Source organism: Dromiciops gliroides, chromosome 4 (assembly GCF_019393635.1).
Source record: "Dromiciops gliroides isolate mDroGli1 chromosome 4, mDroGli1.pri, whole genome shotgun sequence".
Classification (NCBI taxonomy): Eukaryota; Metazoa; Chordata; class Mammalia; order Microbiotheria; family Microbiotheriidae; genus Dromiciops; species Dromiciops gliroides.
The window spans coordinates 195,964,571-195,980,780 of record NC_057864.1 but is presented as its reverse complement, the minus strand read 5'-3'; the positions used below and the strand labels follow the sequence as shown (position 1 = coordinate 195,980,780).

The 16,210-nt window shown below is 38.9% G+C and overlaps 1 protein-coding gene across 1 annotated transcript in view; it reads right to left on the bottom strand.

The window, feature by feature from the left end:
• The window catches only part of DDX42 (DEAD-box helicase 42), a 45,768-nt gene that overhangs the window by 9,301 nt on the left and 20,257 nt on the right, over positions 1 to 16,210 (bottom strand). The window contains exons 4-13 of the mRNA XM_044001124.1: positions 13,801 to 13,862; positions 11,863 to 11,899; positions 10,835 to 10,984; positions 8,562 to 8,666; positions 7,568 to 7,687; positions 5,849 to 6,025; positions 4,483 to 4,611; positions 1,696 to 1,795; positions 854 to 901; positions 194 to 291 (exon numbers count right to left, since the gene is read on the bottom strand). Coding sequence (XP_043857059.1) covers positions 194 to 291; positions 854 to 901; positions 1,696 to 1,795; positions 4,483 to 4,611; positions 5,849 to 6,025; positions 7,568 to 7,687; positions 8,562 to 8,666; positions 10,835 to 10,984; positions 11,863 to 11,899; positions 13,801 to 13,862 — 1,026 coding nt within the window. The remainder of the gene's footprint in view (positions 1 to 193; positions 292 to 853; positions 902 to 1,695; positions 1,796 to 4,482; positions 4,612 to 5,848; positions 6,026 to 7,567; positions 7,688 to 8,561; positions 8,667 to 10,834; positions 10,985 to 11,862; positions 11,900 to 13,800; positions 13,863 to 16,210) is intronic.

Genomic DNA, 16,210 nt, shown 5'->3' with positions numbered 1-16,210 from the left:
CTCTTTAGATTAAATGGTTCTATATTCCCAATACATGGCACAACTGTAGGCAAGAAATGTAAAGTTCCTCCTCTAAGTATCGGCTCATTATTGTTTCAGTCCCAGGCAGTCAGACAGAGCAAGTCCAGATTTTAAACTTCACTTCCAGAAAAAAAATACATTTCTGCTTTCTCCAGCCCTGTTCCAAAATTACCTCTCCAATGTCGCCCTGCACCACTCGGATAGGGTCAATCAGGATGTCTCGGGCCAGTTTTTCAATCTTTTTCCGGAAAGTTGCACTAAATAAAAGAGCTAAAAGAGAAGTGGATTCTATTAGACTGGAGAGAGCATCTCTTCTGTTTACAACCAAGTGCCTATTAAAAGTTAAGAGGAAAGACTTGCTTCTAACTCCTCTCAAATACAGTTCTCTGCTCCTCTCACCCTGGTTTCAATCTATTACAAATAAAATCAGCACACATCCTAAGAAAAATGTTCATGTGTTTCTTCTGTCTTTACATTGTCATAAAATTCTACAGAAGGCACTGAGGCTGTCCTTATATAGTATCTTTCCAATAATTTGATTAAGCCAATCAAAATCGACATGTCTTAGGCATTCATTCAAATCAACTTAACTTGACCTAGAAATGGCATGGGTATCAAAATTTAGAAACAGCTTCAAGAAAGTAATTGCTTCTTCCATTTGTATATTCTTCATATTTTTCCTAGAGATTTCATATTACCTCGCAAATGCATTTTCCTCAAATACCGTAGCTTATGGACAGTAGGTGCTTTGTGTCAAAAAATAAAATGTGCCTTCATCATAGGACATTAAGATGGCATCTAAACAAGTTGCTTAAAACAGTTTTATACATACTCTGTCTATCAGGACGGACATGACTGGCTATGGATCGCACCTGATACTCTGGAAGAAAAAAAAACAAGTCAGAACATTTATCTGATACAAAAGTTTAACATCTGGAGAGTAAAACAGTCAGTCTAATAAAAGCTTCGCTCATGGAGAATGAATCAAGGAAGATAATTAACAAGGATTTATTAAGTATCCACTAAATGTCAAGCAAAATACTAGACACGGAAGTCACAAAAGAGAAATTTTCTGCCCTCAAAGATTACATTTTGTAGTCCTGTAGCTTCACTACTTAGCGGGGGGTGCCAAATTCAGCAATCTCCCTCTACCTAGTTAGAAAGGACATAGCTTTAGCTTAAGTCAGCTACAAGGGTCCCCAGCCAAGTGGCTATGTCAAGGAGAACAGCAAAAGAAAGGACTTGAAATGGCTGGAGTGAAATATTGCACAGTAATGTTCTGATCACAGTCCAAAAAGATGTCCCAGTATAAATAAAGCCCAATGGGAGAAAAGAGAATAATCTTCTACATATGATAGGCTATTTTCAATCTCCCATGACTTCAACAAGGCATACTCCTCCAAAAAAATGTTTCTTGATAGTAAACTACTGCAAATAGCTAATGCCATACACAAGTCTGCAGAGACCAACTACCACTTTCCATGTATGCAGTGCATGCTCATGTAAAAAGCAAGTGAGCATGACACACAGGCACAGACACCCCCCCCCCCCCCACACACACACAAACAAAGGATTTGTCCATTTTCAAGTAGACTTATTAAGAAACACTGGTGAGACAGAAAAAGGTGAATCTCTTAAGGGTAGAGAGAGGAAGAACTAGTGTTCAACACATACCAAAACCCATGTCGAACATTCGATCAGCTTCATCAAACACAAGGTAAGAGACTCTTTGGAGATTTGTAGCTTTCTTCTTCACGTGATCAATTAGCCGACCCTTTGAGACACACAGAAAGGTTGTGGACTTACAAAGATCTGCTTTAGGATGTTATCTAATTAGCAATGTGATAGCATCAACATTCACAAAGTATAGTTCCAAGGCAATGATGCTCAAATCATAACAATGACTCTTGTTCCAGACAAAGAACAATTTAAAAACTTGTGGAGACTCAGTTAGGTCATTTCCTTCCATTAACTTTAATTTCTCTGCAAAGATAACCAAACCTATTTTCACCAAAAGGTGTGAAATGCTGCAATTCAAAGGCCCCCCCCTTTTTTTAGGGGTTCCAAATTTTAGAGACCATTCTCCCAGCCAGTTCTGATTCATCTTTCAGGTCATGACTCTTTCAGTTACCAATGCCCAATTTCCTAACACAGCAAAGGAAAGCCTCCTGGAAATAGCTAGAAAGAACAGTGACTTCTGCTATAGCTTTATTTAATGCAGAGTTTATTTTAGAGATTTCCAACCCTGATTTTGCAACAGACTATGCTCTAAGAAGCCTTCTCTCTCTCTCTCTCACTCCTTTCATCTTCCCGACAATACCAATTTCTTTGCCATCCTTTCCAAGACTGGCTACACTTTTCTCTCATATCCCACCCCCACAACTCACTGAGAAGAGACTGGAATACTCTTTGCTCCCCATTTCTGTGGGGACCAATTTTTAATTGAGGAGTGTTAGCTAAGCGGCTTGCCACAATATTGGGGCAAGGAAGGTGACCGGCAGCCTCCCTCAAAGCAGAATAGGATTTATTTTAACAAGAAAGAACTTAAAACACACATACACACACACACACAGGATCAGTAGGATCAAGGGAAAGAAAATAAAATGGGGAAAGGGAAATTATACAACCTGAAGAAATACCACTGCCCAGGAATTAGCTGAGAATACACAGCAGAGCTCCTGTCGCCTTCCAGCTTCCAGCTAGAATGGCTAAATCTCCTCCCCCAATCCCAGAAACCCCACAGCTCCCAGCCAATTGGATGGCCACTCTGACAGTCACATGACTGCCCTCACCAGGCTTCCAATCATAATTTTGCCAGGCCCATGTAGGGAGTGGTGATGATATGAGGTGCCAGCAGCATGGCAATGGCTACAACCAGTGGGTGCGGTTTGCTGAGCCCCAGGCCAGTGCACACCCAAGGCATAAAAACCTCAAATAACAATTAATTCTTTACATTTCCAAATCCACACCTACCCGTGAGCACCTTAACTAAACAACCTGTCCTTCCTCTGAGTTTACTAATCCAATTTACCACCAAATCTATATGCTGGTGGTCATCATATATCTTAACTCTAGGACATTCTTATTCCTTCCTTCCTTCTTAAATGAGTTCAGGCCCAGTTTATAGTTTCTCCTTCCCTTCTACTGCTCTCATATTAAGGGGACTTTGATGTGCACTTATGTTCACTCCAATATTCCAGCTTCACAATCTACTCCACCTCAAGTTTCACAGATAGTCAAATCCTTAACCTTGCCATCATTCTCACTTCCACGTTCATGAATTCCATCTCTCCTTCTGCCTTACCACCTCTCAGCTTGTTCTGTCTTCATCATGACTTCCACTCACTCCACCTCTCAGTTCCTTCCCAAGCTTAAAATCTAAGGTGTGGTTACCTTAAATTAGAAGCTTTAGCACCAACCAGTCTTTGGGCATTAAGTATTTATTAAAGAATATTAGGGGTTAGCAAAGAGAGAGAGAGGAAAAGCCACCTTCACCTAGCTATCTAAGAGAGTGTCTGCCACCACCAGCCAGTTAGTTCCCGAACCAAAAGGAAGATCCTCAGCGGCTTCTCCCAGAAGCCCCCTGTGAAATGGGAAATAGGGCTGTTCTCATACACAGCTCCAAGCTAACTGGCTGGTAACAGTGATTGACATGACTTATGGGTGTTTCCAAGAAGAGATGTAACTGTTCAGATGCTAATCACACGCTTTTTCCTCAGGGTGGTGGCTCTGATTCTCACCCCCCCCAAGTCACCCAGACTCACAAACCCTGGTGCTGTCCTCTGCTTCCTCACTTTCACTCACCATTTATCCTCATGACACATCTGGCACACACCACTCCTGGTACAGAACTTCATCATCTCATGTCTGGATAACTGCAAAAGCTTTCTAACTGATTGTCCCACATTAGGTCTCTCACCATTCCAACCATCAGCTAATAAGGTTATTTTTTTTTTCTAAAGCTTAGATCTGATCATGTCACCCTCCTGTTCAAGGAACTCTAGTAGCTCCCTATTACCCCCAGGACCAAATACAAATTCCTGTCTTGATTTAAAGTCTTACAAAACCTAGCCCTTTCCTACCTTCTTACACCTTCCTCTCCTTTACCAACTCTAGGATTCAGTTATTCTAGCTTACTTTTACCTAAACATATGACATTCCATCTCTGGTCTCTGTGCCTTTGGCTGTCCCTCATGCCTGGAATGTTCTTCCTCCTCACCTTTATCCCCTGGCTTCCTTGAAGTGTCCTCCACGTTACGGATGCTTTCTCCATTCAGATAACCATTACATACTCTGTCTCTATTTTGTGTGTATCGAGGTATTTACATGTTTACTTCCACATTAGAATACACTCCTGGGGGCTCTGTTTTTGCCTTTCTTTATATTCCTAGCACTTAGTACACTGGCACATTGACTGAGATGGAACAATGTCTAACAACCAAGAAGTTGAGCCATACTCACTGGGGTACAGACAACAATCTCAGCCCCTTCTTGAAGGGCTTTGGCCTGCTCCCACATGCTACCACCTCCATACACGGCCACAGATCGAAGGTTGTACGCTTTCCCAAACCGCTTGCATTCTGCATGGATCTGTTAATGACATATTGGTAAAAACTCAGAAATTAGTACTTCTCACCATAAAGAAAAAACTCTTATTCAGAAAGTCAGAAAAATACAAAAAAGTATTTTAAAATAAATTTTTAGTGTGAAAATAAGAGCTGACAATTACACAGCATTTTAAAGTTTATATACATTTCCTTGTTTGATACACAACTTCATCAGGTAGCACAACACGTATCATCCTCATTGTACAAATGAGGAGACTGAAGCTCAGGAAGATAAAGATGTGCCTGTGGTCACATAATTAGCAACTGTCAGAAACTCAGGTCTCTACTGACTCCAAGTTCAGTACTCTTTCCTTGCCACTTGTGATGGCATTTATTTAAAATTTGCAACTTAATGTGAATTTACCTGAAATGTAAACTGACAACCAGCCTTGGATTAAAAGCATATTACTTGGGGGGCGGCTAGATAGCACAGTGGATAAAGCACCAGCCCTGGATTCAGGAGTACCTGAGTTCAAATCCAGCCTCGGACACTTGACACTTACTAGCTGTGTGACCCTGGGCAAGTCACTTAACCCCCATTGCCCCGCCCAAAAAAAAAAAAAAAAAAAGCATATTACTTGGGGCAGCTAGGTGGTACAGTGGATAGAGCACCAGCCCTAGAGTCAGGAGTACCTGAGTTCAAATCCGGCTTCAGACACGTAACACTTACTAGCTGTGTGACCCTGGGCAAGTCACTTAACCTCAATTGCCTCACTTAAAAAAAAAAAAAGCACATTACTTGACAGGTTATCTAAAATTTCATGTTACAAGTGAAGCTTTCGGGGCAGCTAGGTGGCACAGTAGATAAAGCACTGGCCTTGGATTCAGGAGGACCTGAGTTCAAATCCAGCCTCAAACACTTGGCAATTACTAGCTGTGTGACCCTGGGCAAGTCACTTAACCCCAATTTCCTCCCTTAAAAAAAAAAGTGAAGCTTTCGCACGCACGCGCGTGCAGCACACACACACACACAAGTGAAGCTTTCTCATTTATCTTGACCATGACACTAAATTTTTATTGATTATAAAATTTGATTTTGAAGAAATGAATGAAAGAAAAAAATTGCAACCAATTCTCACAATGATGTTTCTTAGGAAGAGTCTGATAAAATTAAAACGAAAACGGACGATAATCTTAGGCCATCGGTGGAAATTAACTCTTCTAAATCTTTCAGGCCCCTCTATATCAGAGGCTAGTCTTCTACAATGCACCTTCCTTACCTGCTGACACAGCTCCCTGGTAGGGCACACAATCACTGCGATGGGCCCATCCCCTGGATCCAATTCCTTCTGATCCATGATGTGAATCAGCATGGGCCAGATAAAGGCTGCAGTTTTACCACTGCCTGTTTTGGCAATGCCAATCATGTCTCTCCCACTGAGCGCCACTGGAACACCCTGAAAAGACACATCAATTCCATAGCTCTGTTTAAGGAGACCTAGTAATGGATCAGTTGTCATACCTCCATGATGAATCAAAAGAGAACAGTCTGGGACAAACTATAGGCTAAAATTCCTTTATCCTCCTCCTCCTTAGATTAATAAAGAGGAAGATTTTCTTTATGCCTATTTGTCACTAAGATACTTACCAGAATATAAACAGATTCATTTTGCAGGAATGAAAAAAATACTTAATGTGACTCCCAAGTGACCGAAATATCCAAACCCTTTAATCTACAAATACCAATGACAACATTTACCCCAGGGTCAAAGACAACAGTCCAAAAGACACATTTAGAATGGCGCTTTTTCTAGTGGCAAAAACCTGTCAACATGGTAGATGCCTAATGATGGAGAAATGGATGAACAGATAATGGTAAATCAATGGAATGGAATAATATTTTGCCTTAAGAAACAGTAACTATGAGGAATACAGGAAGCATAAGCAGTTTTAAACAAGTTGATTTAAAATGAACTAAAGGGGCAGCTAGGTGGCGCAGTAGATAAAGCACCGGCCCTGGATTCAGGAGTATACCTGAGTTCAAATCCGACCTCAGACACTTGATACTTACTAGCTATGTGACCCTGGGCAAGTCACTTAACCCCCACTGCCCCGCAAAAACAAACAAACAAACAAACAAAAAAGTGAACTAAAGAGAACCAGGAAAAAAGTGTATATCATGACAAGAATTTAAATGGAAAGAACAAAAAATAGGAACTAAACTGTGTATTAGTAAAGCTGAAGCTTGACCCCAAAGAAGAGACATAAGGGTGCACCTCCTTCCCTTCTTTACACACACTGATGGATCTGAATGTTGGTTAGTCTTGCTTAACTGCTTTCCCCCCAGCTTTCTTTTTTATTCTTTTTTTTTTTTGGTGGGGAAATGAGGGTTAAGTGACTTGCTCAGGGTCACACAGCTAGCAAGTGTCAAGTGTCTGAGGCCGGATTTAAACGCAGGTACTCCTGAATCCACTGCGCCACATAGCTGCCTCCTTTTTTATTCTTTGTCATAAGGATTCATTAACTCTCTGGTTATTCCCAGCATATCTCTCTTCTTGCCATAACCAGAAAATAAAGTCATAGAGAAACTTTTTAATTTTAATAGATAATACTATCTGATTCACATATAAAAAGCTCTGAGAAAAAGAAATTGTTTTTCAGTGATGAAGTAAAACAGATGGTGAAATCCAGCACCTGTGGCATTATCTAAGCAATCTCCCAAAAATTCCACATAGTATGTACGCTCCATGCTGCTTCCTTTATACTAGTAGGAGTTTTGTCTAAGTTGTTCACTAGATATAAGGTATTACGGCTCAACTCTTTGGCTTTAGTTTCTATGTTGGTAAAGCTATAGAACCTCATCGAAGACATGCTAATATAGTTTCTATTCTGGACTATACTGTTCTGAACTGATCTAAACAGCATTATTTATTGCTTATATTTGCTTTAAGATGGACATTCCACTCAATCTACTTTTCTTTCATGTTTTAACTACTCACCTGACACTGAATGGGAGTAGGCTGTGTGTACTCAGATTTCCGAATCTGATGCATAAGTTGCTCATCAAATCCAAAGTGAGCAAAACTACTTCCTGGTCTGGGTGGAGCAGCACCAGAGACCTAGAAATTAGAATGACAAGTTTACTGACACCTTAAAGACAACTAATTTACAATTCAATAGACTTTCATCGGTAGTTATCATGCAGTCTCAATCATAGCCAAATCTGTTCTATTTGTATGAAAAACTGAAAAATTTAAATTTATTCAAATTGTTACATCATATATATATGCACATTTATAATTCAATATATTATTTTTGCAAAGGTTTTAAGCCCCTTTCTCCCCATCTTTTAAAAAACTATCACTGTGATGATATAACTTAATTCTAAAATACCTTGAAGGACTAAGTTGCACTAATTAATACACTGTATACATTTGTTTAATCCATAAGGAAAAAAAAAGTAGAATGAAAATTGTTGGGTTTTTTAAAAATTATTTTAAAGTAAAATTGTAATATCTGCTTATAATTATTAACAGTACATTTGCAGACAGAAGAAATTATAGTAAAATCATAATTTTTTTTTGCATCAATTAACACACCTGTCATCCTAATATTAAGCTTATTCCCCCCAAATGGAGCGCAAACTCTTCAAGAATATTGATCCCATCTTATTTTTCTATTATAGCTTCTAAACCACACAGTACAGAAATAAGCAATTCTATACTTGACCGATTCAAATTGCCAGTGCTTTGTTTGGTCAAATAGGATAAGGGAGACAAGCTGAATAATTTGTTCATTCTCACTCAGTTACTTATGCACTAATGTTCATGGACGGTAAAACCAAGATGCATGACACCTCAGGAATTAAATTAGTATTCTAAATGAGAAGAGCAAGCATAAGAAAATTCATTTCCAACTATTTTCTGTTTGGTTAGTCAAATTTTTGCCTAATTAGCATCAATTCACAAGCAGCAGACTTAATGGTTCTCTTACCCGAAGATTGAGCTTATGTCGGAGATCTATCACCTGCTGTGGAGTGAGGCTGGTTATCTCTTCATGCTCATTGTAGAAATTTTTCTCAAATGGTGGATAGTCAATCTGCAGGTCCAATTATCAAAGTTAGCTTAGAATCCAAGAATCAAGATAATCTTGCAATTTTTAATACATTTTCAACACAAAGCTGTGTGGTTTCTGAAAAAGTCACAATAGAATCTTGATGCTTTGCTACTTCAACATATCTATGATTGTATCAGTGTAGGGGATCTCTTCGATAAACTGCAAGCCATTTACCTTAAGAGAACTATATATCTCAGGAGACCAGTTTATATTCATAAGCTGATATGGTCTTCTCAAAAAAATTATTACTAAAATGAACCATCCTATTGAGCCTGTATCTGAATCCTTTCCAGTTTAGTGAGACCTTCCAGATAGTATATTATTTCCCTTGGGTTACATGACTTTTGGTAGCTAAAAATTCACTGCCTCCTAACCCAAGACATTTTTAGACAGGGATAATGTGGGAATTTGTTTTACTTGACTGTATATTGTTTTTTTGTTTTTTGTTTTTTGTTTTGCGGGGCAATGGGGGTTAAGTGACTTGCCCAGGGTCACACAGCCAGTAAGTGTCAAGTGTCTGAGGCCGGATTTGAACTCAGGAACTCCTGAATCCAGGGCTGGTGCTTTATCCACTGCGTCACCTAGCTGCCCCCATGTATATTGTTTTTTTGTTTTGTTTTGTTTTTTTAAAGTGAGGCAATTGGGGTTAAGTGACTTGCCCAGGGTCACACAGCTAGTAAGTGTTAAGTGTCTGAGGCCAGATCTGAAGTCAGGTATTCCTGACTCCAGGGCTGGTACTCTATCCACTGCACCAACCTAGCTACCCCCTTTGACTGTATATTGTTACAATGATTTTTTGTCTTTCTTTATTTTCCAATGGAAGAAGAGAGGGAAAAAAATTTAATTAAGAAAAAGTTTTAAAAGATATGTCAAAAAAAAAAGAAAGGAAGAAGAAGAAAGAAGAAGAAGGAAAGAGAAGGAAGGAGAAGGAGAAGGAGAAGGAGAAGAAGAAGAAGAAGAAGAAGAAATGTCCAGTTTGGGAGAGGTAATGGTTCTGATATACTCTGCCTGACAGGACACATTTAGAATAATATTATATTATGTTCAATTTTGAATACCATATTTTTAACAAAATACACTGCTAAACTCAAAGGAAGCAACCAGAAAGGCAAGAGGAATGAATGGAGAACATGCTATAAAACGTGAAGGAACTAAGCAATGTTTAGTCTTAAGAATAGACTTAAACAGATGAATGATAGCCATGTACATAAGTTGTTCCACTTGGCAACTGGTAGAAGCAAAAAGAAGCAGATTGAGGCTTAATATAAAGCAAATATTCTTAACAATTAGAACTATCCCAGAATGGAATGGGCTGCTTTGGGAAGTAATGGATTTCCCCCTCATCAGACATCTTCAAGCAGGATAGAATTAGTTTTGTTTGTTTGTTTTCTTTTTTTTCTTTTTTCTTTTTTTTGTGTGAGGCAATTGGGATTAAGTGACTTGCCTAGGGTCACACAGCTAGTAAGTGTTAAGTGTCTGAGGCCGGATTTGAACTCAGGTCCTCCTGACTCCAGGGCCAGCGCTCTATCCACTGCGCTACCTAGCTACCCCCAGGATAGAATTAGTAAGGATCTCCTAAAGGTGGGTCACTGATCAAGTACACACTGGACTAGATGGTCTCGAGATCGCTTCCAGATTGTATATTATGTGATTCTGAGAACTCTGGGTTCACACCCATGTCACAATGAAGCATTAGCAGAAGGCATTCGTATAGGATCCAGATTTTACAGCTGAAGATGCTTAAGCTCCAAGGTAAATGACTTGCTCACAGTTACAAAGTGGATGTGAATGCACATTTTCTTATTTCCCCAGCTCTTTTATGAAATACTAATATAGGGACCTGGAGCAATATGAGAACCAATATTTCACCTATTCAGTTGAGAGCGACTGTTAACTCTGTCAGACAAGTACAATTTGCTTACAAAGATTTGCTCTAAAAATCATCAATAGCAAATACCTTAATTAATACAAATTCTAGAGTCTGGAATTTCTGACCCAGCAACTTAATGGAGAAAGTGTAATAAAAATACTCGCTGGAATTTTGCAGCTATCAGACTACATAGAGAGAGACCCAGATCTGCCACCATTATAAGAAAAGCCCAGGCATCTACCTAAAGAAAAGTAAACCTTCAAAAGCAACACTGTCATACCTCTGAATGATCAATGGGAGGAAGGGGATCAATGACTTTTTTGGAGGGTGCAATGGGATTTCCATCACTGTCATACTCCAGGTTATCTTCTTCCTCTTCCTGAACCATACCAGCAGTAGGGTTTTCTGCCATGTATCGAAAATAAGCTTCCTGCAGGAAAACACAAAAGTAAAATCACACCCCAATACAGGAGAGAACAAGAAAACTTTCTTGCTCCAGTAATTTGTGCACACAGTAAGTATATCAGATGGACGCTCACTTTACACACTTATCATGTAGGACAAGATGTTCACTAGTGATGATTCTTCTAATATCAATAGTCTGAAAGTCCAAAGGAAGGACAATCAAGGGAAATGAGCAAAATAGCTATGATGTTCAGTTAGTACCACAAAATAACATGGTTTCTGAAAGAAGATAATGACTCAGAAATGGCTTCCTAAGATGTGTTCTACACCTATTGTCCTTGAGGTTGTAAAACACGCTTTGCCATCCCACCAATACCAAGTTTGGAAGCCGTCCCAAAATAAAAATGCTACAAACCTGGAAAGGTTACTGCTCATTTCTCTTCCCTCCACACCATCCCAAAACTGAGGAGTGAAAAACTAGCACTGCACAGTCAATGTATAGTTAGCAACCCATTTTGATAGACAAGAAAACAACAGACCCTCTAGAAAAGGCATTAGTGAGAAACTGGTAGCAGCATACATATATTCCACACTACACTGTTAAATCTAACATCTTGATTTACCAAAATGGAGACTAATTTTGGATTTAAATATTCAAACCATAAAAACTATTTCTTTAAAAATGTTACATCAGTTTCCATATTCAACATGGTGGAAAGTCATGTACATTTTTATATTACTCCTTTGCTATACATTAGGAAATGTAGCAAGTTAGGTGAAACTATTTTCTGCTGTCAGGAATGGCTGAGTCTTTATTTCAATGAAGTTAAGCTCTGGTTTATCCCTAGTCTAGACTTTTGGGGGGGTAAAAATAAAAGATAAAAATACTGCATAGGAACTCACTTGGTCATCTTCCTCTTCAATGTCATCTCGAATACCCCTGGAAAAACAAGCGGAGAAACAAACTTCCCTGCAAATGTTCCACATACCCAGCTCCAAACTTATAGCAGATTTAGTGTTGAGTTCCATTCAGTATTGGAAGACTCGACACTAACAGTAACAAGCAACAATTAAAATACTGTAAACTATTACGTGCATATTCACTGAGAAAGTATGCGCTTCTTTCTAACAGGATGGCTTGGAATTCCTGGAAACATATATTACTGACAAGGTTTTAAGGAGAGTCGAAACTTTCTGGAGAAACATGAGGAAGCATCTAGCTTTATCAGCCCCATGCAACACATCCCAGCAATGTCATCAGGATTTCCCATGCAGATATAACTAGAATTTATGTAAATAAAAGCCTACTGACATTAGTAAATTCCAAGGGTATCAAGCTTTTACACTTCCTTGCATATTCTGATGACAATACAACTTTCTTAATACACCAGATTTCTGGCTCGTAAAACGAAAAGAACCTGGTAAAGCTAAATAGCCACTAAAGTCAAGCTGAGTAAAGGTCTTCAGCCAAAACTAGTCAATATGGGGAACAGAGAAGTTTAAAACTCTCTTAGTTCCCTTATTATTTCAGTGCTTGATACCACTAAGAAGCAATTCATATTATGCTAAGGAGCATTCCACTTTGGTGGTAAGTATTAATGATCTCAGTCCAACACTCAGGAGCTACAAACAGTATGACTACTCAGCTCCTCACCTTCCTCTCTAGGCATTCTTCCTGCCTGTCTTTATCATCGGCAAATTCCTATATTAACAAGGAGCAACACCAAATAGCATAGAGCAGCCAAGAGAAGGCTAAATCTCCATATGGCTTTGATGAAGGTCCGATGCACTGAGAACTAAACTAGGCAAAAAGATAGGAAATACTACAGGTGGGTATCAGTTATGCCTGCTGGCCAAAATCTTTGCAAGACTATATATGTGGGGCTTTCCCTCCACTCCCCTCTCTTTTTGGAGGTGTAAGTACAGAATGAAACATGGTAAGAATTCCCAGAAAAGAAAGCATTTAAAGTTCTAAGACTGCTAAGACATATCACTGTCAAAATAAAACTGCCATTTGTTCTGAAGAATATACAGCATTTTGTGAATATAATCATTCATTAATTATTCTGCAAATAAACTACTGACATGGTACTGAAGTGCAAGAATGATTTTTTAAAAAGATTCTGGGCTAAAACAAAAGAGCTCTGAGTCCAAATCTGGGACATGACACTTTTCTAGCATTTTGCTGTTGTTTCAGTAGTGTCTAACTATTTGTGACCCCATTTGGGGTTTTCTTGGCAAAGATACTGCAGTGGTTTGCCATTTCCTTCTTCAGTTCATTTTACAGATGAGTAACTGAGGGAAATAAGGTTAAGTGACTTGCCCAGGGTCATATAGCTAGTAAGCATCTGAGACCGGATTTGAACTCAGGTCCTCCTGACTTGAGGGCTGGTGAGCTATCAACTGTGTCACCTAGCATGTAATTGTGGAAAGACCACTGTTTCTTACCCGATGTTTTTTATTTTATTTTGCCACTGAATATTTTTAGCCCCTGAAAAATTGAAAAACTCTGCAGATACCCAAGCTCTGGATATAGGATCACAGATTTAGAGCAGAAAAGGATGCTAAAGGTTAGTTAGTTCAATCCTCTCATTTTACAGATAAGGAAAGTAAGATTGTGAAAGAGGCAGGGTTTGAACCCCAGTCTTCTAACTTCAAAGCTCATGTTCTTTCTATTATACCATAATGCCTCTCCTCCACTACATAAAGACACTCTTTAGGATACTAAAGCCAAGCCAGAACCTTTTTGCTGATGTTGTAGTTAATGAGCTTGGAAAAGAGCTTTGCAATATTGCAGTATTTATTTCATGTACCTTTTGTGAAATGAGGAAAGCAACTTACTTCACATTTTTTCTTTCCTTGTCCTTTTCTTCAAGTCTCTTCATGTCTCGAGCTGCTTGATCCTATTGGAAGAACAACAACAAAGACTACAGCATATAAAACACAGCAACAAGGGACCTTATAAGCAGAGAATGTAAGAGTTGGAAGGGCGTTAAGCCCATTTAATTCAATCATTTCATCATTAAAAGTATGAAACAGATCCAGAATAGATATAAAATTTCCTCCCCCAAAAAGTGAGACTCTTGGCACTGGAAGTATTGCCCCGGCACTGGTTACAAACTGTACCCATCTAACTTTTGAAAATAAGAGGGTTTTTTTGTTGTTGTTGATTTGATTTTGTGAAACTCAGGCATAGAACAAGTACCTCAGTTATTTTCCCAATACAGTTTAACTACTTATAAAAGCTAATTAATAGTAATGCTTCAGTGTAGAAGACACTGCATTTTGAAAAATAATTCTCTTAGGGGATTAACTAATGTTCCTGACCCAAAATTCTATAAGGATTCACTGCCTACTTTTTTTTTTTGGGGGGGGGGGGGGGGAGTCGGGACAATGAGGGTTAAGTGACTTGTCCAGGGTCACACAGCTAGTAAGTGTCAAGTGTCTGAGGCAAGATTTGAACTCAGGTCCTCCTGAATCCAGGGCCGGTGCTTTATCCACTGAGCCACCTAGCTGCCCCCAACTGCCTACTTTCTTAATGCGAAACCAAAAAAATCAGCTACTGAATTGAAAAGCTACTGAATTAAAAAGCTACAAGTTTTTGAGAATACATAATTCCCAACTTATACACATCTAATTTATACGCGCCTCTTATACAAGAAAGAGTAGCCCAAAGAGTGCAAAACTACCTTTTATTTTTGACAAAACAATTGTACTTCCCTTTCCCCTGTGGATGTATAGGATGGTGCCTGTGAAGCTGGTAAAAGGAGAGAAAAATTTGGCCTATAGTTGGTTTTCTATATTTTGACACCCCCCCCCTCCCCACCTCACAGACATACCCTCTTATTTTAGCCTTTTTTCTCTACCATCACTTCCAATTTCTGGAAGGAAAAGAAAAATATTACCCCACCCACCACTGCTGTAGGACCCCTAATGACAATCCTCTATCTCTGCACCAGAGTCTATCCTGTCTTTTACCCTGTTTAGCAATGGAGAGTAGTGATAATATTGCAAGATTTATACTAACCTATTTACTTCCCCCCCTTTTGTCTAATAATCAATTTTTAAAAATTGTCATGGGGAATGTTTGTTTTTAAATCACTGATATCTCAAGTTACATAAAAGATGAATTATAAAATGGGTAAAGTGAGGATAGTTTTCTCATATTTACATTGCCTTTTTCAGTTCTGCTCCCCAAAGTCCACCAAAACCCAAACCAAATCCCAGGGGCAGCTAGGTGGTACAGTGGATAGAGCACTGGCCCTGGATTCAAATCCAGCTTCAGGCACTTGACACTTACTAGCTGTGTGACCCTGGGAAAGTCACAACCCCAATTACCTCACCAAAACCAAAACCAAAACAAACCAAATGCCTTCAAGGTGAAAAGAGAAATAGCTTCAGTTGGAGATAATTTATGTTTAGTACTTTTTCCTAAGGGATACACAATAGCAACTGTTCAGATATATCCACCACATTTTTTTTCTCTTGGGGACAGGGTAGGACTGTGATAAAAGGTTTACTAAAAGAAACAATCCAAACTGAAAGGTAATAAAATACATGAGCTTTACTATGCACTTGGCAGTGTCTGGCTTATAGCAGGTGCTTATTAATAAACATTTATTGATGGATTCACCTTCCCCTTCTCCACTGCTTAGCAACTGTCAGAGACAAACGTAATGAATGAAGTAGGAGATTGATATGGTAGAGCAGGAAATATCACAAGCTCAATCACACATCCTGCTCTATCTTAGTGCAGCAGAACCAAACTTATTAATGATGAATGGATATTAGAAAAAGAGCATGGGAGGTTTGTGCTGACATAGCAACTTTCTCACTTTAAAAAAATGATCACCTATCTTCATGATGGTTAGCTAGAATTAAAGCATGTTTTGCTGGAAAATTTCTAATACCCAATCAAAGCAGACTGAGGAGTAGTGGTGGGGGTAGAAGGGAGACTGAGAATACCGCTTTTATTTCTAAAGGATGATTCATTCATAAATTCTATATTAGGTATATGCTACATAAAAGGATAAGTAAAATATGGTCCCTTCCCACAAGGGCCTTACTATTTAGTAAGTTAGCTAAAAGCATATACTAATAAAAGGCAATATGTAATAAAGGCCAAAAAGAAAGCCAAAGTGCTACAAATGGCAAGAGGAGATCCCTTAAGGCTTGGGGATTGAGGACGGCTTTATATAGGCAGTGATGTGAACTGGGCCTCGAAGAAAGTACAAGACTGGTAAGCAGAAAT